Source organism: Solanum lycopersicum, chromosome 6 (assembly GCF_036512215.1).
Source record: "Solanum lycopersicum chromosome 6, SLM_r2.1".
NCBI classification, from domain to species: Eukaryota; Viridiplantae; Streptophyta; class Magnoliopsida; order Solanales; family Solanaceae; genus Solanum; species Solanum lycopersicum.
The window spans coordinates 3014380-3042299 of NC_090805.1; the positions used below are offsets into that span (position 1 = coordinate 3014380).

At 35.5% G+C, this 27920-nt stretch overlaps 2 protein-coding genes across 6 annotated transcripts; one reads left to right on the forward strand and one right to left on the reverse strand.

The window, feature by feature from the left end:
- The first annotated feature begins 8493 nt into the window (after positions 1-8493).
- Positions 8494-25027, forward strand: LOC101257970 (DExH-box ATP-dependent RNA helicase DExH8). 3 transcript variants are annotated; one of them, XM_004240494.5, is made up of 14 exons: positions 8494-8877; positions 10444-10621; positions 12926-13099; positions 13218-13365; positions 15735-16049; positions 16613-16759; positions 16835-17015; positions 18483-18763; positions 18859-18981; positions 19098-19242; positions 19310-19578; positions 19658-19849; positions 23172-23696; positions 24502-25027. In XM_004240494.5, exons 1-14 carry the CDS (start codon positions 8703-8705, stop codon positions 24715-24717), a joined length of 3069 nt encoding a protein of 1022 aa, XP_004240542.1. In that variant the 5' UTR covers positions 8494-8702; the 3' UTR covers positions 24718-25027. The 3 variants fall into 3 exon arrangements, with proteins under 3 accessions (XP_004240542.1, XP_069155867.1, XP_019070070.1); XM_069299766.1 differs by lacking the exon at positions 10444-10621 and having other exon boundaries at positions 8495-8877; XM_019214525.3 differs by lacking the exons at positions 8494-8877; positions 10444-10621 and adding an exon at positions 11366-11499.
- Positions 25028-25399: 372 nt separating this feature from the next.
- LOC101244191 (aspartyl protease APCB1-like) lies at positions 25400-27511 on the reverse strand. 3 transcript variants are annotated; one of them, XR_011221904.1, is made up of 9 exons: positions 27249-27498; positions 27044-27151; positions 26754-26962; positions 26460-26676; positions 26235-26373; positions 25968-26166; positions 25828-25900; positions 25634-25730; positions 25400-25546 (listed from the first exon to the last, which is right to left on the reverse strand). XR_011221904.1 is itself a non-coding variant. In XM_069299767.1 (7 exons), the coding sequence occupies exons 2-4, from the start codon at positions 26972-26974 to the stop codon at positions 26128-26130; spliced, it is 399 nt and encodes a 132-aa protein (XP_069155868.1). In that variant the 5' UTR covers positions 26975-27151; positions 27249-27511; the 3' UTR covers positions 25400-25546; positions 25634-25730; positions 25828-25900; positions 25968-26127. The 3 variants fall into 3 exon arrangements, 1 of the variants encoding a protein (XP_069155868.1); XR_011221903.1 differs by having other exon boundaries at positions 26754-27151; positions 27249-27499; XM_069299767.1 differs by lacking the exon at positions 26460-26676 and having other exon boundaries at positions 26754-27151; positions 27249-27511.
- Positions 27512-27920: the final 409 nt, after the last annotated feature.

A 27920-nucleotide genomic window follows, 5' to 3' on the forward strand; every position in this document is an offset into this window, starting at 1 on the left:
CTTTTCAACATAGACACATGAAATACCGGATGCACTCCTGACAGTCCTGGGGGCAAGACTAATTCATAAGCCACCTCCCCTACTCGCTTAAGTACTTTAAATGGTCCAATATACCTTGGGCTTAGCTTACCTCTTTTTCCAAACCGCATCACCCCTTTCATGGGCGAAACCTTCAGCAAGACTTGCTCACCCTCCATGAACTCCAAGTCTCTAACCTTTCGATCTGCATATTCCTTTTGCCTGCTTTGAGCCGCTAAGAGCTTTTCTTGAATAGATTTCACCTTCTCTAATGAATCCCTCAAAAGATCAGTACCCCAAGGTCTAACCTCAAATGCATCAAACCAACCAATGGGAGACCTACATCTCCTCCCATACAATGCTTCGAAAGGAGCCATATCAATACTTGAGTGATAGCTATTATTGTATGAAAACTCCGCTAAGGGTAAGAATTTATCGCAATGACCCCCAAATTCTATCACACATGCACGAAGCATATCTTCCAACACCTGAATTGTTCGTTCCGACTGACCATCGGTCTGAGGGTGAAATGCAGTACTAAGGTCCAACCTAGTACCTAATTCAGCATGCAATGTTCTCCAAAACTTAGAAGTAAATTGCATACCTCTATCTAATATGATGGAAAGTGGAACTCCATGCAATCGAACAATTTCTGAGATGTAAATTTTGGCTAACTTCTCTGCATTATAAGTCACCTTGATCGGAATGAAATGAGCAGACTTAGTTAATCTGTCCACAATTACCCAAATAGAGTCAAACTTCCCCAATGTCGTTGGAAGACCAACCACGAAGCCCATTGCAATTCCTCCGGGCCTCTGGTGTTCATACTTTACTTATTGACAATTTGGACATTTGGCAACAAAATCAACAATGTCGCGCTTCATCCTACTCCACCAAAAGTGTTGCTTTAGGTCACGATACATCTTGGTTGCACCAGGATGTATAGAATATCAGGAACTATGAGCCTCTGTAAGAATAGTGTGAACCAAATCATTAACACGGGGCACACATACCCTTCCCTTAATTCTCAAAACACCTTCCTCATCCATTATTGCTTCTTTAGCCTCTCCTCACAACACCATATCCCGAATTTGGCTTAGTTTCTCATCATCAAACTGTTTCCCCTTGATCTTTTCAAGAAAAGAAAATCTCGCCTCCACATTGGCCAAAAATCCTCCCTTCTTATTTACTTCTAACCTCATAAGGTCGTTAGCCAGAGTCTGAACCTCTCTAGCCAATGGGCGTCTAGAAACTTATAAGTGAGCTAGACTTCCCATGCTCCCTGCTTTTCTACTTAAGGCGTCTGCCACAACATTAGCCTTTCCTGGGTGATACAAGATGGTAACATCATAATCCTTCAGTAGTTTCATCCATCTCCAAAGACAATCGTGGTTGGTCTTCCAAAGACATTGGGGAAGTTTGACTCTATTTGGGTAATTGTGGACAGATTAACTAAGTCTGCTCATTTCATTCCGATCAAGGTGACTTATAATGCAGAGAAGTTAGCCAAAATTTACATCTCAGAAATTGTTCGATTGCATGGAGTTCCACTTTCCATCATATTAGATAGAGGTACGCAATTTACTTCTAAGTTTTGGAGAACATTGCATGCTGATTAGGTACTAGGTTGGACCTTAGTACTGCATTTCACCCTCAGACCGATGGTCAGTCGGAACGAACAATTCAGGTGTTGGAAGATATGCTTCGTGCATGTGTGATAGAATTTGGGGGTCATTGCGATAAATTCTTACCCTTAGCGGAGTTTTCATACAATAATAGCTATCACTCAAGTATTGATATGGCTCCTTTCGAAGCATTGTATGGGAGGAGATGTAGGTCTCCCATTGGTTGGTTTGATGCATTTGAGGTTAGACCTTGGGGTATTGATCTTTTGAGGGATTCATTAGAGAAGGTGAAATCTATTCAAGAAAAGCTCTTAGCGGCTCAAAGCAGGCAAAAGGAATATGCAGATCGAAAGGTTAGAGACTTGGAGTTCATGGAGGGTGAGCAAGTCTTGCTGAAGGTTTCGCCCATGAAAGGGGTGATGCGGTTTGGAAAAAGAGGTAAGCTAAGCCCAAGGTATATTGGACCATTTAAAGTACTTAAGCGAGTAGGGGAGGTGGCTTATGAATTAGTCTTGCCCCCAGGACTGTCAGGAGTGCATCCGGTATTTCATGTGTCTATGTTGAAAAGATACCATGGGGTGAAAACTACATCATTCGTTGGGATTCGGTTCTTCTTGATGAGAATTTGACTTATGAGGAGAAGCCTGTTGCCATTCTAAATAGAGAAATTCGCAAGTTGAGATCAATGGAGATTGCATCTATCAAAGTTCAATGGAAGAATCGACCAGTTGAAGAGTCCACTTGGGAGAAGGAGACTGATATGCGAGAAAGATACCCACACCTGTTTACAGATTCAGGTACTCATTTTCGCCCTTGTTTTCCTTCTTGTGATCGTTCGGAGACGAACGATGGGTAAATTGGTATCTATTGTAACGACCTGTTTAGTCGTTTTGAGCAGCAGATTTTATTTCTGGAAAAACTGGCTAAGTCGACGGATCCCACGATGAACCGGCATGGGCACGACAGACCGTCGTGGGGGTCTCGTTCCAAAACACTTAGAATTCTAAAATTTGGATACTGAAATCGACTCTCTGAACTTCACGACGAAGTGGCAGGACGGACCGTCACAGACCCTTGGTAAAAATCTAGTCTCTGAACTCTGTGACGGAAGCAGCAAGACAGACCGTCGCAGGCACGACGGCCCGTCACAGGCTGCGTGATCCTAGGCTGAGTCGGATTTCTTTAAGTGTTTTAAGGGACATTTTGGACTATTCCTGCTATAATTATAAATTTAGTGGGTTAATGTTAATAATTTAACTACTTGAGGGTTAAAGGAGATAACCTTGAATTAATTAAAGGGTTAATTCATCATCTTTTATACTTAATTATATGCTAATTAGGGCAAAAGAAAGAGGGTTGAATAAGAAAAATAGAAAGAACAAAGAGAGGGAGAAGAACGATCGAGAGAGAGGAGAAACGAAGAGGAAAACAAAGCTTTGGGGAATTTGTTTGCTTGATCACTAATCTTCGGTGTGAGATAGGTTATGGTTTTTATGCTATTCATAGTAAACTTTTAATAGCGAATGATATGTATTGGGTAGTGTTGTAAACCCTTCCATATGCTTAATTGTATGCTTGCATGAATGTGATTATATAATTGTGATAAAATAAGCATGATGGAGCTATTGAATCCTAAATCTTGAAGAAACCCTAATCTACTTTGTTAATGATGATGCCCTGGTATAAAAGAAGGTTTGATGAATGAAAGTAGTGAGATTAGGGGATCGGGTGCCACGTTCCGGTACTAGGATAGTATATGAGGATCGGAGTGTCACGTTTCGACACCAGGATAGTATATGGATCGGGTGCCACGTTCCGGTACCAGGATAGTATATGAGGATCAGAGTCACGTTCCGACACCAGGATAGTATATGGATCGGATGCCACATTCCGGTACCAAGATAGTATATGAGGATCGGAGTGTCACGTTTCGGCACCAGGATAGTATATGGATCGGGTGCCACGTTCCGGTACCAGGATAGTATATGAGGATCGGAGTGTCACGTTTCGGCACCAGGATTAGTAAAGCGAATGAATCTTGAAATATGTTAATATACTCAATTTAATGAACCTAATTCCCAAATAAGTAAGATGGGGAGGCGTGAGTCCTCATTGATGTGCTTGGTGTTGTGACTAAGGGTTATGGTAATTGTAAATGCCGCATGTTGAGTATTGTAGTTTATTTTATGATATTATCTGATATATACTGTTTTCTATTTTGAGTTGGCCGATGATATCTACTCAGTACCTGTGTTTTGTACTGACCCCTACTTGTATGTTTCTTTCTTTGTTATTTGTGGAGTACAGTAAACGTACTGTCGCCTTCAACTCAATCGCAACTCTAGCCAGTCTTCATTACACCGGATTTCAGGGTGAGCTAACGCTTCTAGCTTGGACTGGATCTTCTTCTTCATGTCTTGATGCCTTGAAGTTCCGGCAAGGACTAGCTTTCTATTTATTCTAGCTTTCTAGATACTCTTAGAATTAGTGATTTGAGGATAGATGTTCTTGTGATGATGACTTCCAGATTTTGGGAATAATAAGTAATGCGTTTTTAGAAGTTATTTAATCGATTTTCATTAATGAGTTTAAGTCTTCCGCATTATATTATGTTAATTATGGTTGAAATGTTGGGGTTTAGATTGGTTGGTTCGCTCACATAGGGGGATAAGTGTGGGTGCCACTCGCGACCCGCTTTGGGTCGTGACACTTAAGGTGTTCGACATAATTTTTGAACTTTTTTTTTAAAAAAGACAAGCGCAATAAATCAATCAAGTACACGCTTCAAGAGACATATATATAGGTGTATACAAAAATACAAAAAGATTACATGAGATTATATTCATTCATGCTTGTATTAATTCACTCTAGTTTCACTTATATTTATTAGTTTCACTTGTATTAATTTATATAGTTATTATTCATTTGTTACTAGCTTATATGAATTGTATGTTTCACTTAATATTAATGTATCAAAAAATTATATTTGTCTCATGATATATGATAAATCAAAAACAATGTGATGAATGTATATCGTTTGAAAATATATTAAATACATAATATATAATAGTGCATTGATACATGAATACAATGCATATACATGTACATATGATGCATGAATAAATATATGCTCAATACTATATTCAGTGACGTACGTAATTTTTTTTTGTAAAGAACTAGTTAAAAACAAAAAATAATAAATAAAATGATGTGAAATAATTTTCTGAAAATATTTTTTTATTTCTTAAAAATACATACAAAATAATCTTTTTTAAATAATAACATGGGATAATTGTATATAATAGCAAATTAATAACTTAAAATAAATGGAGTAGCTACGGTTTGATTTAATTGTGCTCCATAGCAAACGTTAGTCAAAGTTTGCCAGTCGCCTCTCTACCAAAAATCTCGCTCGCCACTCTCCCATTCTCGCTCGCCACTCTCCCTCTGCTCACCTCTCTCGCTTTATACACAGAAGTGTATAAATTGTGTTTCTGTTTTGTATAAAGCGAGAGAAAATTGTATATACACATGCAAAAATATATATCTTTGTGCTATACACTTAATTATACAATTTACAAACATTTTACTTCAATTCAATTGCAGACAAATGCAAATTTTATACAAATATTGCAGCGAAAAGGCCAACGAATCATACAATTGCGAATTATACAATTGCAGTAAAATACAATTTTCTCTCGCTTTATACAACAGAAGTATATATTGTGTTTCTGTTTTTGTATAAAGCGAGAGAAAAACATATATCTTCTTCCTATACACTTATAATTATGCAATATACATACATTTCACTTCGATTCAATTGTATGCAAAGCAAATTTTATACAAATATTGCAACGAAATAGGCACCGAATTGTACAATTGTGCATTATACAATTGCAGTGAAATAAGATAACGAATTATACAATTGCAGCAAAATAGGCTAGCAAATTATACAATTTAGGTCAGCGAATTATACAATTGTATATGTATAGCGAATTATACAATTTTATGTTTGTTATGAAGCAATTATGTAAACTTTACTATAGCATATAAATATGAATTTTTTATCTGCTATATGTGAAAGTTACCCTAATAATATTATATATATTTTTTATATAAGCCCATGAGAGAAGGGTGAATGGATAGCAAAGTTAAATGTACGAAAATTGACGACTTTCAGGTTCAAATACGTGATTCTGATTGTGGAAATAGGACGAAAAAAGAACAATTAAGTTGAGCGCACTTCTCAATGTAAAAGATTGTCACTTTATTTACTATTATATATATATATATATATTTATTTTTTTATTTTTTTTATTTTTTATTTTTTTTTGATGAAGCAGTGTCACGTGACACCCCTTAATTTTTTTAGATACGCTTTTTACTACATTGATTGATACAAGAATATAATGATATTCTTTTTAATTAATTAATATAGAAAACATTGTATATAATAGCAAACTAATAACTTAAATTAAATGAAATAGCTAGGGTTTGATTTAATTGTGCTCCATAGCAAACATTAGCTAAAATTTGTCAGCGTCTCTCTCCCAAGAATCTCGCTCGCCACTCTCCATTCTCGCTCGCCTCTCTCGCTTTATACACAAAAGTGTATAATTCTGTTTCTGTTTTGTATAAAGCGAGAGAAAATTGTATATACACATGCAAAAATGTATATCTTCGTGTTATACACTTAATTATACAATTTACAAACATTTTACTTCAAATATTGCAGAGAAAAAGGCCAACAAATTATACAATTGCGAATTATACAATTGCAGTGAAATACAATTTTCTCTAGCTTTATACAACAGAAGTGTATATATTGTGTTTCTGTTTTTGTATAAAGCGAGAAAAACATATATCTTCTTGTTATACACTTATAATTATGCAATATACATACATTTTAATTCGATTCAACTGTATGCAAAACAAATTATACAATTGCAGCGAAATAGGCCAGCGAATTATACAATTTATGCCAGAGAATTATACAATTTAGGCCAGCGAATTATACAATTGTATATGTATAGCAAATTATACAGTTTTATGTTTGCTATGTAGCGTAATTATGCAAAGTTTGCTATAGCATACAAATATGAATTTTTTATTTGCTATATGTGAAAGTTGCCCATTAATATATAATTTTTCTTCTTTTGATGAAGCTGTGTCACGTGACACCCCTTAACCTTCATAAATATGCTTTTTACTACATTAATTGATACAAGAATATAATGATATTTTTTTAACTCACTAATACAATATTTTTTATACAATTAGATTAGATAATTTCAATCTTGAATTTTCCAAATCACCAATTTTACCTCAAAATTCCCACTAAGAAATCTTAATTTAAGGAGATTATTTTTTTGCTATATATATTAACTCTTTTAAAACAACAATCATTTAAATCTAGTAACAATTTTTTATGAAATTATGTAAGAACATTAAAATATTTTCCTGTTATGGTTAAGCATTAGATTTTTTTTTTGGGTTTAAATAATGATTTTGTTTTTGATTCTTATAATTTTTTTTTTCAAAAAAATTTAGGTATGTAATTTATTTTTTCAGCTAATTATATAAAGTATTTCATTAATTTATTTCATATTAGTGTGAAACTTTAAAACAACACTCATTTAAAAGTGGTAATAATTTTAGTGAACTTATGTAAAAATATTAAAATATTTTCCTAGTATGGAGTGCAAATAAAGTTTTGATTTTGCTTCTTATATTTTATTTAGGTATGTAAGTTATTTTTCAGCTAATTATATTTATATTTGTTAACTTCAACTTGATTTTCTTCATTATTATAATCTCCTTTTATAATATTGTATTTTATTAATTTATTTCATATTAACGGTATTTTCATTCAAGTGGATGTATATTTGATGTTAATGTGTGTGAACAATTTAAGTTTATTTTAATTTTTAAGTTATTTTGATTAGAAATTTATATTATTTCTAATTATAATCAATTATTTTTATTGTCTATTATAATATGATTAAAAAGATATTTTTCTGTATAAATAATTATTTTCGATAAGGACATGTTAATATACGGTAGTTAAGTAATTGTCTCAATAGAATTTTTAATGATTTCAGTTAGAGCAACAAAAAAAGTTAACTCACATTTCTTAAAACCTTTGACAAGCTGCATCGCGGACAAATGCATTTCATTTTATGATACCAGAATAAGCGACAAATGAACCTTTGGCATCATTGATATAGAGTTGATTGAGATGTGGCGAAATAAACGGAATATCAATTACATGAATGCAATTTAAAGTTAAAGTCTCATATGATGGATTATATCCCTTTTCTCTAAAACTAATGATTTATTTGTTAATAAGCGAATAAAAGATAATTAAACTCGCATATGATGAATTCACACTTTACTACCTTATCATTCCTCTTTTAAAATATGATATACGCGAAAAACATTCATTACAATATAGTCTAACTAGCTTGAAATTCGTATATAATATATAATATATTGTTATTTATCGTATTTTTCTCTTATATACTTATTTTAGTCTAAATCATTAAAATTATATAATTTTATTATCCTATAAATAAATAAAAAATGATGAAAAATACAATGTACCGTATGAAAAAGCCATTAAAAGACTTTAGATTGTCAATTATAATTTTTTTTTTCAATTTTCATACGTTAAAATTTTTTATAACAATTTTCTCTTAATGAAATGGCATATTATTTTATTATCATGATATTTAGATCCAAAATTAACCAAAAAAAAAAAAAGAAGACAGATTTGCATTTAGGACAAGCAATATCCTATTTAGGAAAAGAAACAAATACTAAGTTGAAATAAATTTGAATTTTTAAAAAGACCATTTGACTGTAATATTCTGTGAGCGCACACACACAATTCACGTATTCTCTAGCGCGTGAGATCACGCTACACTATAAATACCATAGGCGGGAGCAGTTCCCATTCATCAAGCAAAACAAAAGCAGAAGAATTCACATTTTTTTTCATCGTTCTAGTCGCTTAACTCGTTTTCTAAGCTTATTCTAGGGCTTTGATTTCTCCGGCCAATGGCGTTTTTTCCGTCTTCATCATCATCACTGCCGGAGATATCACTGCCGTCTTCTCCGACTTCAGCATCATCCTTGGAGTTTCCTGTTTTACCAGTTGCCGCTTTGAAGAGCAAAATCATCCAGAAAATTCAGGAAAATCGAGTCACTCTAATCATCGGGGAAACTGGTTGCGGTACTAATTCTCCCCTTGCTCAATCTCTATATTATTAGTTGCTGCACATGTATATACTTTTTTTGGACTTTGAATATATATGGAATGTATTTAGAGCTGCTTTATCTATGAGAATTGGAATCGGACTGGATATATGTACATTGAAGGTTTTGATTTTTTTTTGATAAATGCGCACGTGTATTAATTTCAGCGGAATACCTACCCCACTAGCAACATGTGGAGTGTTTTGTTTTTGCAGGGATTTGATTTTTTTTTTAAATTTTAATGGAGTATATGTCATAAGAGATGTTTCATTTTCTCGAACGAACTTACAGTACTTGAAATTGTAGTCCTAGTGGTTACTTTTCAAATTTCAATGATCTAATGGCATACGTTAAAATATATACTGAATCATTGGAGTATGGAGAGAGAGAGAAATAAAGAGGCATTTTTAAGTGTCATGGGAGTAGAATGACATGTATATGAGTCTTGGTATTTTATAGTTTTTTTTAATAACTTGGTGATCGGGCCAGCTTGTGTACACCTAGGTTATGATACGTGCTACCTCTCACCAGTAGTCTAGTCTAGATAGATGAGAAGAGTTTACCTAGTTTTTTTTTTTTTTTGTTGGTGTTTGAAACTTAGCCTTTAAGGATTTGTCCACTTCGTAGAACACTAGGTCAAGCCCTTGAGTGTGAAGTCATTGCTTTATATTGTGGATTCATCTAACACGAAATTCTTGTTAGAAATGCAAGTGTTTATCCCTGCAGAATTACCACAAGGGCTTGACTTTGTCACTCTTCCTTTAAGTTGTCTGATCAAGACCAAGGTATGATTTAGTGGTCAGTGAAGTAGGTCGAGAATTATGAGGTTTCAAGTTCAAAACTCAGTGGGGTAAAAAAGATAGATGATTTCTTTCGATATGTCTAAGCCTTAGTGGTCAAAGTTGTTGGAAAAAAGATTTCCAACAAAAGTTACTTGGTATCTGTACTGGTCGGAGATATTAGGTACACCGTCAAATCAGTCAAGCTGGTGATTTCAGGTGATACTACTTACTTTCATCTAGCTGACTGCATCGATGTCTATGATACATTCCGTTGAAATTTCCCGGATTTTGTGCCTTCTTAACTATGTATTCTCTTTATGTGCTCTAGACTAGATGAAGTATTCATGACCTACGTAGGAAAGAGACCTGCAATGTCCTCATCACTGGTTTCTTTCATGACCTTTATCTTTCTCATCGATCGCTCCTTCTAGTTTTCTATTTAAGGAATTTTCTGTATAATCTATCAATACATGCTTGTTATATCAATATTTTAGTCTTTAATCCTTGTTAAGACACATGTTACCTGTGTATCTAATCCAAGTCCTGCTTTGAACATTGGGGCACCAAGTTAGTTGGGAACTAACTTAAATGAGTATTCAGATGTCATTAATGGTTATTAGGTTCTTCCATGGTAAATTCTACCATGCCATTGTTTGAACTTGGGTGTATATACTAGCTTAGTAAATTTTTGTTAAAATGTTAGTGTTTTAGAATTTATCAGTATACTCATTCTATTGGTAACTTGTTGCTTGGTAATTAAGGAAAAAGCTCGCAAGTCCCTCAGTTTCTACTGGAAGAAAACATGGAACCCATAGTTTGTACACAGCCAAGGAGATTTGCGGTGGTTGCAGTTACTAGAATGGTCGCGAAGGCTCGCAAATGTGAAGTTGGTGGAGAAGTTGGTTACCATATAGGACACTCAAGAGTTTATTCAGAAAGGTAGGTTTTGTTTGTTTTCTCTGAGATGAACTCTTCATCCATGCCTTCCTTGAGTTTCAAATTTTCACTCATAATGTTTGAGTTGGTCGCTATTCTTCTCCGGATCTGAAGTTTGAGTGCGTTACATCCTATAACAGAAGCTATATATCAGACAGCAAAAGCAAAATTTTACACAATATAAAACCTACCTTTTGGTGCACCTGCATGGACAGCATGTTTGGATAGTTGAGTAACATAGTCTTTACTCTTGCCAAGGGCTCACTTATGAGGAAACATTTTATTTGACGAAGATCCTTTAGTTTAAACACAGATGCAGACTTTTTAAAGTTAAGTCTTAGGGTGTGTTCCAACAGCTACTCATTATCTCAAGCTTGAGGTTGATATATAAAATCTCACAATTTTGCCCTATTTGATGTACTGTTTTTTATGGGGGCTTTCCCCACCCCCCTATTCAATTGTAAAAAAATTAGTACTTCATAAAGAAATCCAATAATCTGCGATTCACCGACACTAGAAGTTCTCTAAATTTACTACTGACATGCAAATCCCTAAATAGACTAGAAAAGACTCCTAAGAACGTTGGCTGTTAGGTAAGCATAACATGATGCCTACACCTTAGGCCCCATGAGTCATGTCCCCTAAATGAATCTTTTGCGTTCATTGACTATGTTATGTTGATAGATAGAAAAAGTTCCCAAACATGTTGAAACAAACTGAGAGATGCTCAATTTTGGCTGGAGAAAATTGCCGATGCTGGATATCATCTAATGCATTGACGATTTCTATATGGCCTTGTCAAATGAATTTTAGTGAATTTACAAAATACAAGAACGACTTTCTCATTAGCTCATGCTTAATTATGGTCACTACCCTTTCTGGTATTTTATTTATTTTATTTTTTGTTTTATTTGTCTTTTTTTTTTTTTTTATCCTCTGAAGTAATAGAATAAGAAGTAGAAAGACAAATGTTTCCCTTTATTTTCTTTCTCTAAATTCTTAGCTAATGTGTAAGATACAGAGAAAGATTATAAGGTTATTTCTGAACTCAATATTTTGAAATTCATCAATTTGATGAAATGTCGAAAATAAATGGTGTTTTGTGGTTGTCAGTGGACCTTCAAGAGAAATCGGAATACACCGCCAGTGTAAAGCTCATTTCAGTCGACATCATTTAATCATCAATCTCCAACACAGTTCCCTATGATTTAAACTACTAATTAGAGGGTATCTTTAAATTAGTGCTACTGAGGCCTCTAGAGAAATTGAAATAACTGCTAGTATAAGGCTATTTCTATCTTCCTATTTCTTTGACATCATTTAATATTCTTGATCTCCAATTAGTGTACCAGCTCTGAATGTCTTAAGCAACTAATAAAAGGAATCCCCTGCAACTGGCAAGTAGTACAGTTAACTGAAAGATTTAAAAGCCCATTCCAGCGACTGGCAAGTAGTACAGTTACCGAAAGATTCCCTGTCTTGTCTTATTATGTGTTAATGTAGTTTCATGTGAAATTTATGCATCTCGATGCACTAAATTGTCACATTTATATAGTTTAAGTTAGAGAACATAGCCTCCTATTGATATATTGTTAGTGAGTCTGTATAGCCATTCTCAAAAATGAAAACTAGAGATGCATGCTTATCTTTCTCCATTACAGAGCTTTAACCACAGTTTAATTTCAAAATAATTGAATCTAAAGAACCTAAGCTCTAGAAACAACTATAATAGAAGCACTATGTTGACATTAGTACATCTGTACTTGGAACTAATGATGAAACGGGAAATTAAATTCGTCTAAAATCAGAATTAGTAATTTATAACATACAGTAAACTAATTTAAAACATATTTCTACTATGTATATATATAAGAAGCTAAGAGCAGCTTCATAATGAGACTTCCAGCTTAGATATCCCAGACTCAATACTAATTTGAAACAAATCTTAACCGAATAGGAGAAAAACTTTCAGTAATCGCTCTTCTCATCAGTGGCTGTTATACGGGAAGCCATTTTGGCACCTTAAGCATTGATTTATCAAGATGCAGTTTGCATGGAACAACATGGAGTTATTCTGATGTTTGAACTGAGATGTTGTGGTTAAAAGGAAATATACCAATCTTTACCTTTTCCTTGGTAATGTTCCCGCTCTTTTGTGAAACAGTATTAATGAATGTCTATAATGAATATATGAACGTGTTTGTATTCCAATCACATTCAACAACTTTATTCAACTACTTATTATTGTTTCTTTCACTGTGATGTATCTTCATTACTTTAACTTATCAAGTCAACGTTATGTCACAGATCTAAGATTGTGTTCAAAACTGCTGGAGTTATGCTGGAAGAAATGCTAGAGAAGGGCTTGAATGCACTAAAATACAAAGTTATCATTCTTGACGAAGTGCATGAAAGATCTGTAGAGTCAGATCTCCTTCTTGTTTGTGTCAAGCAGTATTTGCTTAAAAAAACTGATCTTAGGTAACATTCTTTCTTGTTCTTTTCTTCTTCTTCTGTATTTTATGTTTAATTGTGCGTGCATCATAATCTCATAGGTGATAAACTGATTGTGTGCTGTCTATTTGGTTCAACTCTACAGGGTGGTCTTAATGTCTGCTACTGCTGATATAGCAAGATACCGTGAATACTTTAGGGATCTCGCTAGGGGTGAAAGAGTGGAGCTGTTGGCAATCCCTAGTTCTGGACAAGACACCACATATCAGCGAAAAGTTTCATATATTGAGCAGGTATGATTCATCTACTTCAGAGAAGATAATCTATTTCATTTACTTGTCCAAAAAAAAGGAAAATTCATTCAGCAACTTGTTCCTTATATTGAAAAGTTGTCATGCATCTATGGTCTTTAAAGCATACTCCATCAATCGCTGTTAGTGGAAAATCTGTAATTTTGATATTCTCCTCTCTCCAGATTAAGTTTGTTTTTTCATGTTTAAATTCATGGTTTTCTGGTCGTAATGGTAGTTTTGAAGTGTGCTGAGTCAGCCTGACTTGTCTTTGTCCTACTCCTTGGGTGGATACATGAATCTGTTATTGTTCATATAGTTCTATTTGTTGAAAATTTTCTGTTAACATTCAATTACAACTTTCAGTTCTCGTGTTCTATTATTTTATCCGTTCTCCCCTATTTTTTCTTAGTTATTGCCTTATTGGGCTTTGTAATTGGCTGCCACTATGTCTGCTAGAAATGAAGCAGTTGCATTGAATTCCACTATTGTTATTGCTTTCCGAGTTGTGCTTCTATACATAAGCTTGAAGTTTGCTCCAAGGAAGTCATTCTGGAACACGATAACCTTTTGCTTGTTTTGCTTTCATGTAGACCAATATAGGGAATAAAAATCTTTCATTTCTAAATTAAATTTTGATGGAAGGTCATCGTTTTCAATGGTTATTTCTTGAGATTCTTGATTTATTGTGTTCTGATTTATTGCAAGTGCAATAACAACTGCCTAAGCCTTTACCCCAGCAACACACTATATCAACCCTATCCTTCCATTTTATTCCACCCTTGGTCAGCATTAAATAAAATGATATAAAAGATGCGACATACTAGTGATTTTTAAATAACTACTGCGTTCTTATTACAAATCTAAAATCCTTAGGATAATTTACACCATCTAGGCCTTAAATAGGTAGATACATTATTATTTAAAAAATTGTAGATGTTTTCATGTGGGTAACTATGGCTCACTAGAAGTGAATATTTTGAATTTGACAATTCACCATATTGTTAAATGACACCATTGGCTGGATGATTCGGATTATGTTTTCTTCATCTTAAAATAGATGGCTCTCTTTGACTATTTGATGCATTACTATTTTTTTCTATTTTTTTAAAATTGTTGATCAAGTAAAGCATATTTCATATCTTAAAGAAGGTCATAAAAAAAACGTATACTAGTGGTATACTAAAAAGTAAAGAATCTAAACAATCAATGATACTTCATCAAAAAAAAAAAAAATTCTAAAAAATCAACCGATTCTCTACAAGCTCCACCATTCGTCTATACAACAACGGACTTCCTGTGCACCATAAGAAAATAAGGGAACGAAGGTTACTCCTTAACGGAGAGGGGGGGGGGGGGACTCGACTGTACTACACCTTCAATAGCTCTTCTACTCCTCACTCCTGACAACACACATCAATGCAAGTGGCACCACATTCCATTCTAAAGCTAGGTTTACATATGTTCCATCACATAATATATACTGAAATTGTGAATGCATAAATAACCTATCATTTACACTCTATGGTATTAACATCAAAATAACAAAATTGTCTATTTAAGGGGGGAGAATGCACAAGTTTGAAATAGTTAGATTACCCTAATTTAGAGAGAATAGATCCAAGATAGCATGATTTGGTACTTCTAACTTTTCCGCTCAAGTAAATGCCTTCTCTTTGTTTAAAATAACAAATGAAATGTGTGAATATGAGTTCTATGCTATGATGATGTCACATGAAGACTTGATATTAACATAGAACACTAATATTGTAAGTTACATTGAATTTTTATGGGATGGATTGCAGGTTGGGGAAAGGGGTCAAATAATTCTTAGCATATAAAAAAGGAAAGTGGGTCAAATAAATTTTGAAGAAGGTAGTTATTTCAAGTTCAACTTAATGTTATCAAACTAGTCTAGTTTCTAACTACTAAACATCAGAACTTCTAACACAGTAATAAAAAACTAACCCTTTATTCACCTTACAAACTGTTTAACATCGAAAATAGGACGTACATTTACTGTGGTCTTTCACTTAATCAATTTCCCTTTTCCTATTTGACTACTATGACGCATGTTGCTGAGAAAACTCATTGAGTTATGCAATTTCTGGTCACAGCATGATATGTTTTGATGGTGCAAAATTTTTTATACAGGGTAACATTTCTGCTTTGTCTGCAAACGGAATATTTTATATTTATCAGAAAGGGAATAATTATGAACATCCTAACTTCATCAAAAAGAGCAGCAAGCGATTTATTTAGAGGATATGCAATATTTGCTTCCTATAATAACTAATGTATTCCATCTTACATAAATCGGAATCTGCAGTGAGTATTATTTTCCTAACAGGTAGTTATTATTTTCCTAACAGGTAGCTGAACTCCTTAATATGGAATCAGAGGAGACGGCTCTGAAATGCTGTTCTGGTCCAAGTCCATGGGCAGTTGCTGCTGATATCGAGCCTGAAATGTATCAGCTCATACTCAATTTAATTATATACATTCATAAAAACGAAATGGATATTGAAAAGGGAATTTTGGTCTTCCTTCCAACATACTATGCACTTGAGCAGCAGTGGCGCTTATTGAAGCGTTTCTATGGAACATTTAAGGTTCATATTCTACATCGTAGTATCGACACTGAACAAGCTCTCAATGCCATGAAAATCTGCAAGTCGCATCGGAAGGTATGCTTTCCTAACTCTCTTTTTTCAACATCCATCAGCATCTCAAAAGTTTGTGGAGATAGTCCTTAAAGCAGGCAGAATACTGCACCCAAGGGAGTGACATAGTTGATCAATAAAGTAGGGAAAACCATGAGGTCTCGGGTTATTAAAATCTGAGTAGAGACAAAACCACTAGGTGATTCTCATTTGCACAAGACCCCAAACCTTGGTGGACAGATTTACCCGGTACCTGTGTTAGTGGGACTTGGGAGGTAGCATGTACCCGATAGAATTAGTCGAGGTGCATGCAAGGTGGCCCATACACCACCATCAACAAAAGGGAACAACTAAAGTACTTATAACCCCCCACAGCTGCACAGCCCCTGGCCTGCTGAGTTCTTGCAGGACAGAACAATTTTATAACATCTCTTAACGTTTCCCTGTACCCCGTTTCCTAATTTTATTTCTGCAACTAGATGCTGTCAATATTCTGTAAAACAGATATGGTTACTTCATTTCGTCCCTACAATGTTGATGCCTAAAAAATACTGATGCCTCTATCTGGAACTTAAACTTTTCGCCAGGTTATTTTGGCGACAAATATTGCAGAATCTTCTGTTACGATACCTATGGTGGGCTATGTCATTGATTCTTGCCGTTCTTTACAAGTTTTCTGGGATAATAATAGGAAAAAAGATTCTGCAGAGCTTGTGTGGGTTTCCAAATCTCAGGTACTAAGTGAGCCCATGTTTGCCAATCCCAATCTCTCTTCATGCGATTATTGATTCTAATATTTTGAGATGCAGGCAGATCAAAGGAGAGGGAGAACTGGACGGACTTGTGACGGCCATGTATATCGATTGGTAAAAAGATCATTTTACAGTCAATTAAAGGATTATGAGCCTCCTGCAATACTGAGATTATCATTAAGGCAGCAAGTACTTCTCCTTTGCTGTGCTAAATCTAAAGCCATCAATGACCCCAAAGGTAATCAGCTAAAATTCTGTGCTCTTTTTTCTGGATTCTGAGCATCAGAGTTTCTTTTCTTTCCCTTTCCTTTTACATGATTATCTTTACGAAATTGCTTACTGCTTGAACTTGAGTTTTGTTGCGAAATTTCTCTGTAATTCAAGGAAATGAACAAAGCATGCTTAGGGATGGAAGAGATGTATGATTGTCTTATTTGTTCTCCTCTTCCTATTTTCTTTCTATGTCGTTAGTCTTGCGCTACTAAGAATTTGCTTTACTGTTACGAGTGCTATGAGAATTATTATGGAAAATGTTTTGCCGACTTCTCTATGCTTCCTGATTCTATCATTCTGAAACATGCATGTTAAAGAGGTTTTGTTGAGAACAGGGTGTTAAGAGTGGTTGTGGAGTAATACATGTGAAGAAAATGGATATTATGCTTAACTGAACCTCAAAAGCGAGTTCATGAGGTAACGGTTGGATAAGACCAGATAACAAGATTGTTTGTCAACAAATATCGAAACTTAAATATCACATCCCAAATTTGGAGGAGCATGTGACCGATATTGGATGTGTTCTAACTTTCATGAAGCGAACTAACCTTACATGTCAACCTGTTACATTGGACATATGTGCATCATTTTGTAGAACATACATAACTCTAGAAGTGAAATTTCAGATAGCTAATTAGCTATTTCATCATATTACTGCTTGGTTGTTATGTATTCTTTCACCATGACAGTTTATATCCAAAGTGATGGTTAGCATTTTCAAAAAAGTGCTTGCTGATCTCCATATGCTTGTTAACTGTAGCTACTGCAATTCACTATCAGCTTAGGAGAATGATTCTGGTTGGTCCTGTAAAATCTTCTATGGTTCTCAGTGTGTGAGCTCAGATCGTAGTGTTGCTTGAGCTGTAATTTGCTTTTCTGTGAGAACTGGCAGTCTTGAAGGTCTAAGATATATGTTGGTTATCAAGGTCACAATGCAAAATCCAAAGTATTCATTAACAAGTTAGTACATGTTATCAACTGAGAATTGAAAAGCCTAATATGGTAAGGACTGAATCCATGTAGAGTCTTTTGTATTTATAATTTGTTTCTGAAGTGTGAAGACTTTCCTCCCATGCCTACAACCAAAAAAATGAGAATAATGGCATGAGATAAATTTGCTGCAAGTATTTCAAAAAACTTGTCCAATCTACTCTATTATCTTATCCACAGCACCCTCTACAGGGTGAGCTGGTTGGACCGAGAAGTCGAATCGACCTGCTTAGTTGTTACTATAGTTTAGGCACAGAGCATGACTAATCTATTTATAAATGGGCTGAACAAATTCCATTCATCCAAATTAGCATGGTCTTGAGTTGAGTGTTATTATCATCAATTTGTGTAAGTTTGTTGTCTAATTCTCTTATCCTTTTTTTGGTCTATTGCTGTTTATAATGTGGGATATTAAAATTTGACTTATGGATCTTTGGTTTAGTTCTGCTACGGAAGGCTTTAGACCCTCCAGAACCTGAAGTGGTTGAGGATGCATTGAGTTTGCTTGTTGACAACCATGCACTACAAAAAGTATCTCCAAGGAGCCGTTATGAACCTACTTTTTATGGAAGATTGCTTGCCAGTTTTTCTCTTTCATTTGATGCTTCTATATTAATAATCAAGTTTGGAGCCATAGGAATGTTACGAGAAGGCATTGTTCTTGGTATTTTGATGGATATGGAGCCACAGCCCATTCTTCGTCCTTTTGGCCAAGAAAATTTGGTACTATCCCTATATGCTTGAATTTGAGAATGCCAATTTCATTGATGTGTTTAGATTAATTGAAGATCCTTTGATCAATAAATTTGATTTTCCAGTTCATGAAGTACATTGACGACTTTCTCAGTGGAGATTCTAGGACCACTGGTTTATCGGGTAGAAAAGAGGTAATCTGTATGGCAAATGCATGTGCGTTTCAGTTCTGGCAGCGTGCCTTCAAGGTAAAACCACATGACTACAGGATATTCTCTCCCCTCCCCTCCCTCTTCTCCCCTGGTTCGTTTGCTTTATTTTGCTGGGACGTGAGGTTTCTTCTTACATATATCTCCAATTGAAGGACAAACACCGCCTTGAACATTTAAGACAACTCTTCAAGTTGGATGATAGAAAAGACAGAGAAATAGTGCTTCCTAATATTGAAGAAGAGTGGTGCTTATTCCATAATCTCTTGCAATCGTCACTGAACCAAGTTGCTGAGTCATGTATGTCATCCTGAATTTTACCAGTTTAGATCCTTTGGTTTTTTGTACTAAGCCTGTGCTGCTGCAGATGATGAAGTTCTGGACTCTTTGCATCGATATCGACCCCAATTTCTTGCTACATCAAGTGGCATACCATCTTGTTATAATACAAATGAATATCAGCACAAGTGCCATCTCGACTGTGAGCAGTATTTAGATGCTGATGCCTTAGATATGAATTATAAGCTCCGTGAACAAGGTAGTGAAACAAGGAAATGCATATCTGTTCCATTTTTGGGGCACAATGAATCTTTTGCACATAACGTGGCTCAAAATTTGGCTAGTGTTGTCAAAGAGGTACTGTATTCTGTTTTTCCTTTGCTATTTTATTTGATGTCAAGATTTTGGTATCATCTTCCTTTTCGATGTTGAATAGATGAGGAGCCAGTGCTCTTCGGCTGTCTCTGGAAAGAATGATTTAATGGTCGATGGTAATTGGCATTCCACAAGGGAGGCATCCTTATGCAAGTTTTTTCTGAAAGGAACGTGCAACAGGGGTCCGCACTGCTCCTTCTCTCATTCTTCAACAGCGAAGAGGCCGGAGTGCAGGTTTTTCTTCTCTTTACAGGTATCAGTTGTTTTTTGGCTTATTCAAGTTTTTGCTAATAACAATGTTTTTTTGTAAAAAAAAACTGGTGACATGTATGCATCAACATTAAGGTATGCTGGCCACCTCCAAAAGTGTGATTACATAGAGAACTAATTACAACAAGTCTAGGAAATCCACCATCTGTATTTCATCTACTATACATTGCTCTTTACAGTTTACACCAAAAACATAACGTAGAAATGCATTTTCCTTTGATATTCTAAATGGAGTTTGATCTGCCTTTGAGGATTCTCTTTATCCACCATCTGTATTTCATATACTATACATTGCTCTTTACACCAAAAACATAAAGTAGGAATGCATTTTCTTTGATCTTGTGAATGGAGTTTGGTCTGCCTTTGAAGATTCTTTTTCGCTCTCCTTCCATGTAGTCCACCATATGCAAGTCCATCTCTGTTGGCTTTTGCTCACTCCCCTTCTGATCCAGCAACTTAATAGATCAGCTTTGTGCTGTGGCAATGTCTAGCTTTCCCCAGCCAAGGTGATGAATAAGGACCAGACCCGAGAGGTTACCTTGCATTGGAGCAAAAGGTGTCTTTGTTTGTTTCAACAGCTTCCATACAAAGAGGGCATATGGAAGCTAAGTGATATTCCTTTTCTGTAAAGCTTCATGCGTAAGACATGCCCTCTTACTACCGACCAGGAGAAACATTTCACCTTATCAGGTGTCATGCTTCTCCAAATAGCTTTCCAGGGAACTCTTTCTCTTACTGTCAGCTCTGAAAGGGCCCTCCTGTAAATTCCGCTGGCTGAAAATTTTGCATCTGTCCTGTGACTCCATCTGATAATATCAAGGTCGTTGGTGATGCCTGTGAAAGTTCCTATTCTACCGAGTAGAGCAGCCACTCTCTCAACCTCCCAATCATTTCAAAAACCTCCTGAAAATTAGGTTCCATCTCTGAATTGTCCAGGTATCTGCTATTGTGCTATTTTGGTTGGTGCTGATGTTGAAGGAGGGTGGGGAAAGCCTCTTGCTAAGTGCCCTGACCATCCCAGTTCTTCTTCCAGAAAAAGATTTTTAAGCCATTGCCCATTGGGAAAGTAATGTCCTTCCCAAGGTTATTGCAGAGGAACCTGATGGCCCGCCATAGTTCAGCTCCATAAGTGTCGGTGGATTCTTCAGTGCACCACTGACCATTTTGTCCATATTTCTGCTGTATTACGTTCTCCCACAAGGCTGTTCTGTCCTCAGCAAATCTCCACAACCATTTTTTGAGCAGGCTGCTATTTTGTGGCATTAGAAAGTATTGGCTATTGAAAAATGAGGAAATGAATGATAGGGAAAAGGAGTTAAGGAAGGTTGCTCCTCTTAGTATTTTTGGGTTGATCTGGAGTTAGAGGAATAGAAGAATATTTGAAGGGGTTGAGAGTGCATTCTGGAGGGTAAATAGTTTATTTTTGCTTCATTTGGTGTAATAAAGATATCCCTGAACTCACATAGTATATTGACACCGTGTTCGTGATCAATGAGATTATTTTGACTTGTGATATTTTCAAAAAGATGTCTTGAAATATGGCTCGAAATGTTGTCATACTTGCTGTGATATGGTCTCTCTTGATGCCACTCTTTAATTTCTGTCTGTGCTAGCCCAGTAGGCTAAATCTTACCTTTTTTAAGTTGAGTGAATTTATCTTTTTGTAGACAAATTTAACACACTGGCTAAATGGGATATAATTGGCATAATACATATATTTGACCCTAAACTTGACTTCAAATTTTAACTTTGACCTCCAACTTTCATAATGCACAAACATGCACTTTAACTATCCAACTTTTAAATAAATAAACACATGAGTCCTACATGACACAATACATGTAGAACACCACGTAAGACAAAAAATGACATGTAGGACATGTGTGTCTATTTGTTTAACTTTTTACAGGTTTAAGCATCTACTTGTGCAAACTTAAAGTTGAAGGGCATAAATGTGATTCGAAGCCAAGCTAAAGGGCACATTTATGTATTATGTCGATATGAGGCGCTCGCCTTTCATATCACTGGTATATCTAGACCTTTTCGAATAATTTAGGGGCATATTTGACCAGTTTCCCTTAATTCTATGAGCACCTGTAGTGATCCTCATAAAATTATAGTATTCTATATTTCCTGATTTTAGTTCATGATGTGAACAGTGAGGTAAGGAAGAAAGATTTGTATTGAAAAAAAAAGGGAAGGTGAGGAAGAGAATGTCTAGTCTGATGATGAGAGGTTAAGTGACTTCTGAATTCCTTTTTAATGTACTTACTTGCATAAGCTTATACTCTTTTTTCTGAGTGCAATTCAGATATTGTCCAAAAGCCAAATTTATTCTTGACCTTGAGTCTTAGCTTTTTTACCAAAAGAGGGATACTCAGTGTTTCACTAGCCTGTATCTTTTATATTGGAAAATTTCCAGCTTTCGTCCTAATGTCTACTTTATAAACTTTTTTTTATTCAAAAAATGCAAATCAGTTAACGTGTTCTTCCAGGAAGCTTGTGACCGCAGTTTGCGTATCCTGTAAACTGATTTTAATCAAATTAGAGTCTAATTTGTCAACTTTCTTTATTTCTTCCTTGGTGCATCAGTCAGTTGAGCAACTTGCACATGGTTGGAGACTCCAGCTTACTCATTAGATAGGGCCTTCTTGGATTAGAAAGTTCAATCACACTCCCCCAGGACACCCAAAAAACTGGGCCGAACTTCTAAAGCACCCACTGCGATAGAACAATATCATGGCAATTATGATATATCTTACATATTTGACCTTGGGAATCTTCACATGTACGGCTTACCTGCTTTTGAAATATATGCCATACTACCATTTTGACTAAGTGATCTAATTATTTGTTTGTAGAATAACATTTCATGATCTGCAAGTGCATGTATATGCACATTCTGTATGTAATTGCTCGTGGGGGGGGGGGGGGGGGTGAGTTTGATGAAGGAGGGAAGTGGTGGTGGTTTGGATTTGGAAAGAGATAGGAGAAGGTGTATAACAGAATGAGGAGGCAGAAGAGCTTGCATTAGTTGAAGGGAGGAGGAGAAAGAATGGAGAAGATGAACATTTAGTTGTGTTCCATCTTTATAGAATCAATGAAATGCTTCGGGGAGTTGAAAATAAGCATCGATAGAAGAGGAAAATATTTTTTTTTTGGTGCTATTTACCTTGTCCAAAAATTTATCATATATTAGATGGCCCTAATGCATATCTTTGGCTTCTTTATATTTTCTTCATACCAAATTTTTTCAAGAGTATTGATACTCCTATCTGACATATTCTAAATTTACACATCTATAGGGATGTCGGAATGGAGATTCATGTATGTTTTCTCACGATTCAGTTCCATCTGCTTATTCTGGTGTTCTGTCAAGTCTATGCCTGCCGGAAAATGCTGCAGCTAATATGTGGTCACTTCTGCAGTGGTTTCCTGTACCCTATCATGGGTGCATCCTCATACTGGATGACAATGATTTATATTTTTCATCGCATCTTGCACGTTTTTATGCTCCGTCTTCGATAATTTCCACAACATCCCTTCGAGATGAATCCACACTTGATCAGTTACCAACTGGAGTCAGAATTCTCTGGGGCCATTCACATCCATACAACACGATATTATCCAAAACTGCAGGGAGTTCAGTTCCATGGGATGAAGTTAAATGTGTCCTATGGTTCCCAAAATTTGAAGCAGAACATAAAGAAGGGGATAGGAGCATGGTGCAGACCTTTTTTGAGTATTTTGCCATCCGGATACTTGGAGATGCCTTATATGAAGCTACAGTAATTATCACCATGAATAACATACGTTTCTCACACCTACAGGTAATTTACTCATACTGGCTCTGGTAATCTGATCTCCAATAGATGCTGGATTTGTGCTTTCTACTTAAAAATTTAATTGACAAGAGACAAGTTTGGAAGTTATTTGCATATTTTTGGTAATTTTGAGCAACTTCCTGAGATTCCTCGAGAAGTTTCTCCCTGAATCTTTTTTAACTTTTCCTATCTTTCTGACAGTTCTGTCTGAAGTGCTATTTTTGGGTGTAATGGGGCAGGAAAGGAACCTGGAAACATAAATTCAAAATCTATATCAATTAGTTAATAGTAATTGAGCTTTTCGGAAGTTGACAATTGACATGAAAATATGCATTGTATATGGAGCTGCTTTGTCTCAATTTTTTTTTTTTTTTTATGTTAAACCATTTGGTATCCGGGATCCAAGCTTGCTAATTAAGATTCATGCTGGGTAGGCCCCTTTAAGGGGGACGCACTCCCACCAGGAATATGAGTGCTATTTAAGTTGCATACATCAATGCACAATTCGAAGAGGATGCCTGAAAATCTCATTTGGAAAAAAACTAAAAATGTTTCTCTGTTCTTTTCTATTGGCTGAGGTTCTTGAGTTATTTTGAACGTTGATAAATCTTGGGAAGTTTTGTAATATAGTTTCCTTATAAGACCTTAGTCCCCTTCCGTATTTCTTTTCATGCTGCAAATAGTTCTCTCCTCCTATTCATCCTCGTCCCAATCGCATCTATGCTGATAGAAATGCTTCATTCATTCAGATTATACCCCCTCTGCCTCCTTTACTTTAGCTGAAACTGAATGTTTGACACTCTTGCTTCAGGTGGAAAAGCTGGCGAGGGAGTGCTGCTTTTTTCTCAATGAATCATTTCTATTTGATGAACAGAACCTTGGAGAATTATTCGATGAGGTTAGAGCCAGAAAGCCAATGGTGCAGTCGAGGCCTGTCTCGTATGTTTTCTCACTGCATCCTCCTGTAGTCGTCCAGCCTGGTGATTTTGCAACACTCCTTAATCAAAATGTGAATAAGGTTGTGTAGATATAAGATCAGCTCCAGAATGATTGCAGCTCGGAGAGTTAATGTTATGGAAATTCACGTAGAAGTAGGGGTTTTAACTTGTGAAATCATTTCAGTAACAACAGCGTGAGAAAAGGTTTTCTCATACTCTTAAATTATCAACTATAGAGGGGTTTTCATGTACATATTTATCTCACAAGGGGGGGATAGAGTTCCTTTTGATATCCAAAAATGCTGAAACTGCAGATACTTCTCGTCTTGATCACTTTTGTGCCCCTCCTATGTGTTTTCTTGGTTATGATGATTAATAGTGAGCTTGATTTTAGTTTTATAGTTTTTTTTTTTGGTCGTTTATATAACCATACGGTCAAATGGCCAGACTGGTTTGATTTTGTGGTGCATAAGGAGGGTTCATTTTGAAGGGTAAAATGCTCTTTACTAGTATTCTTTTGGGGGCTCAATCACTACTCATAAGGCTTCTAGTTAAGGATAGAAGAATTCTATTCATTCGACTGCAATTCAATATTTGAGTTATGGATTCATAATTCAATATTTTGAACACTTTCAGTGGTTTTTATACAGATATATTCAGGTCTAAGCTAGAAAGTATGAGTTCAGTTGATTTTCACCCTTTTATCATGTGCTTAAGTTACAAGAGCATTTTTTTTTGCTAATTCTTTACTTTGACTTTGAGTCTTCCTGCTTTTAGAATAGTAATCACATACTAGGCTGCTATTATATAAATCTATAATTCTATGGGTGATTACAGTGAATTTTCTGTATTACAAACATTGGTATGCTTATGACACTGACACACTATCTGCCTGCTTCTTCCTATGATTGATATATTCTGTCAATACAAGAACAAAAATGTTAATGATATCGTGTGAGCTCCAGTAGCAGCGGTGATATGAAACAGCATGTCTGGACGACCTACCAGGACAACGATGGAAGCTTGTTGCAGTTTGCTGGTGCCCATCCAATCTGCTGTTTTTCATTGTCGTAAATCACCAGTTTGTCTAACATAGAAATATCTGCATAGGTTAATCCAGAGAAAACGAAGACATTATTTTTCAATATCTAGACGAGGTATTAAAAAAAAAAAAAACGCAATGCCTTGTTCTGTCATACCTCCAATCATATTAACATCTCCTAATCCAGCCTCAAAACCATTCAATATCCCTAAGCATACATTGCCCTTATCCTGAGAGGATACAAAAATCAGTATCGTGATCTAAAAGATTCACTTGAGTAATTCAAAAGGCACTTACAGTAAGAATAAGATAAGCCTCAGGTGTTAGTTGAAGCTGAATATTCGTATCTTTTGTGAAACTAAGTGTCAATGGCTTGAAGTAGATCGTAGCATCTGTAAGAGATTTGAAAGGTTTTGATCCTTTCCAGCAGACGGGCAAACTTTTGTCGTCCTCTGCATCAATCAGTCAGTTGCTTTGTGTCTATGTTTTCCTTAATCTGAAATCAGTAAAAATATCACAAGTCAACTCATAAACATATAGGATGAAGGTTTTGGCTGATCTTACCAAAGACAAGAGAGTCTTGTAAGCTTCGGAATTGAAGTAGGTAAAGGTAGTTCCACTATCTAGGATTATTGCTATATCCTTTATTCCAGTTGCCTGCCCATTGGAAAGTACATCTGCTGGCCCCAAAGAATACTCTTTCCTGAAAATCATAGTAATCAAGTTTATTCACAATCTTCCATGCAAAGACAGAGAAGATTTCGATACACAGAAGCACCAATTACATACTCTACGATAGGTAACCAAACAATCCCAGAAGACGGAACAATGTCATTTCCAAGGATTAGAAAACCTCCTCCTTGCCCACTTAAACAATGACCTACTACATTCCGGATTAAACCTCATCTGTGATAGTATGCTTGATTTTCCATTTCCTAGACCGATGATTCCATCTGTATAAGGTGGTGGACGCCCAGATTGTGACACTTTTTGATCATATCCACAACTACGTAAGGGAAATCAATCTCATGAATAAACACTGCAAAAGAAACTAAAACTGATCGTAGCTAACAAGTTTCTTACCCAAACACCAGAGGAGGAGCAATGGAGGTACCATTAGTGTATTTTACTTGCAATGCGTCTCTGACCAGAACTCCATAGGATGAACAATGATCTGCATACTCAATCTCATAGTCACATTGATCGGTAGGAGTGGTTCCTTGAATGGATGCACATATCGGATCATTACGATTGACAAGATTGTTATTCGGTTTGTAAGGATGGTGAGGAGCCTGCAATGTCATATATAAATATTATCGATTTAAATTCATATTAATAATATTTGGTTTAACTGGAAACAGAGAAGTAGTCACCGGAAGATTTTTGGCTCCAGGTATATCACATTGGAGCCAAGTGAGATCACTCCCCGTGTCTACGTCAAGAAAATAAGGTCTAGGGGGTTGGCCTACATTGAGTACCACCTGAACGTCAAGTAGTTGAATTTAAATATTTTATTACTAGTTTTTATGTACACATATAATGTGTATGAAAAAACACAACATAGAATTGAAAATATACCCTTTAGGATAGACATTCCCATCAAGGAGAAAAACCATAGTACCAAAATAGGATTGTTCCTTCATTGGTAGAGTAAAGGCAGAACAATTATGAAAGTATCTACATAGAAGCATGATGTACCACACTGATAAAACCCAAGATGGTACCCATTTCCCTATCATGATTAAAGATAACAAATGGCTCAAAAATCAACAAATAAAAGTTTGAAGTTTGTAAAAAAATGAGAGAGGACTTGGTCAGACTAATTTAGAACGAGTGATATACATATATATATATATATATACTAAAAAGAAATGGTGGTTTGGGGATGAAAGGAGTATTTTTATTGTATAATTATAAGTGTATAGGACGAAAATATATGTACTTGCATGTGTATATATAATTTTCTCAGGCTTTATACAAACAGAAATACCATTTATACATTTCACTTCTGTTTGTATAAGTGAGAAAGGCGAGGGTGGCGAGTGAGATTTGGGAGAGTGGCGAGCGAGATCTGGAAGAGGGGAACAAAATATATGTATTTATACAATTTTCTCTGCTTTATACAATTTTATAAACTTGTGTTTGTATAAAAAGTGAGGAAGCGAGCGAGAGATTGGAGGAGAGTGGCGAGTGAGATATTTGGGAGAGAGGCGTCTGACAATTTTTTGTAAACGTTTGCTACGAAGCACA

Coding starts and splice junctions, on each gene's coding strand:
- LOC101244191 (XM_069299767.1), bottom strand. CDS start 26,974: ATGACATTGCAGGCTCCTCACCATCCTTACAAACCGAATAACAATCTT. Junction 26,374..26,753: donor GCTCCTCCTCTGGTGTTTGG/GTAAGAAACTTG, acceptor TATGATTTTCAG/GAAAGAGTATTCTTTGGGGC. Junction 26,167..26,234: donor ACAAGACTCTCTTGTCTTTG/GTAAGATCAGCC, acceptor TACTGATTTCAG/ATTAAGGAAAACATAGACAC.
- LOC101257970 (XM_004240494.5), top strand. CDS start 8,703: ATGGCGTTTTTTCCGTCTTCATCATCATCACTGCCGGAGATATCACTG. Junction 18,764..18,858: donor CTTTTGGCCAAGAAAATTTG/GTACTATCCCTA, acceptor TTGATTTTCCAG/TTCATGAAGTACATTGACGA. Junction 19,850..23,171: donor GGTTTTTCTTCTCTTTACAG/GTATCAGTTGTT, acceptor ACACATCTATAG/GGATGTCGGAATGGAGATTC.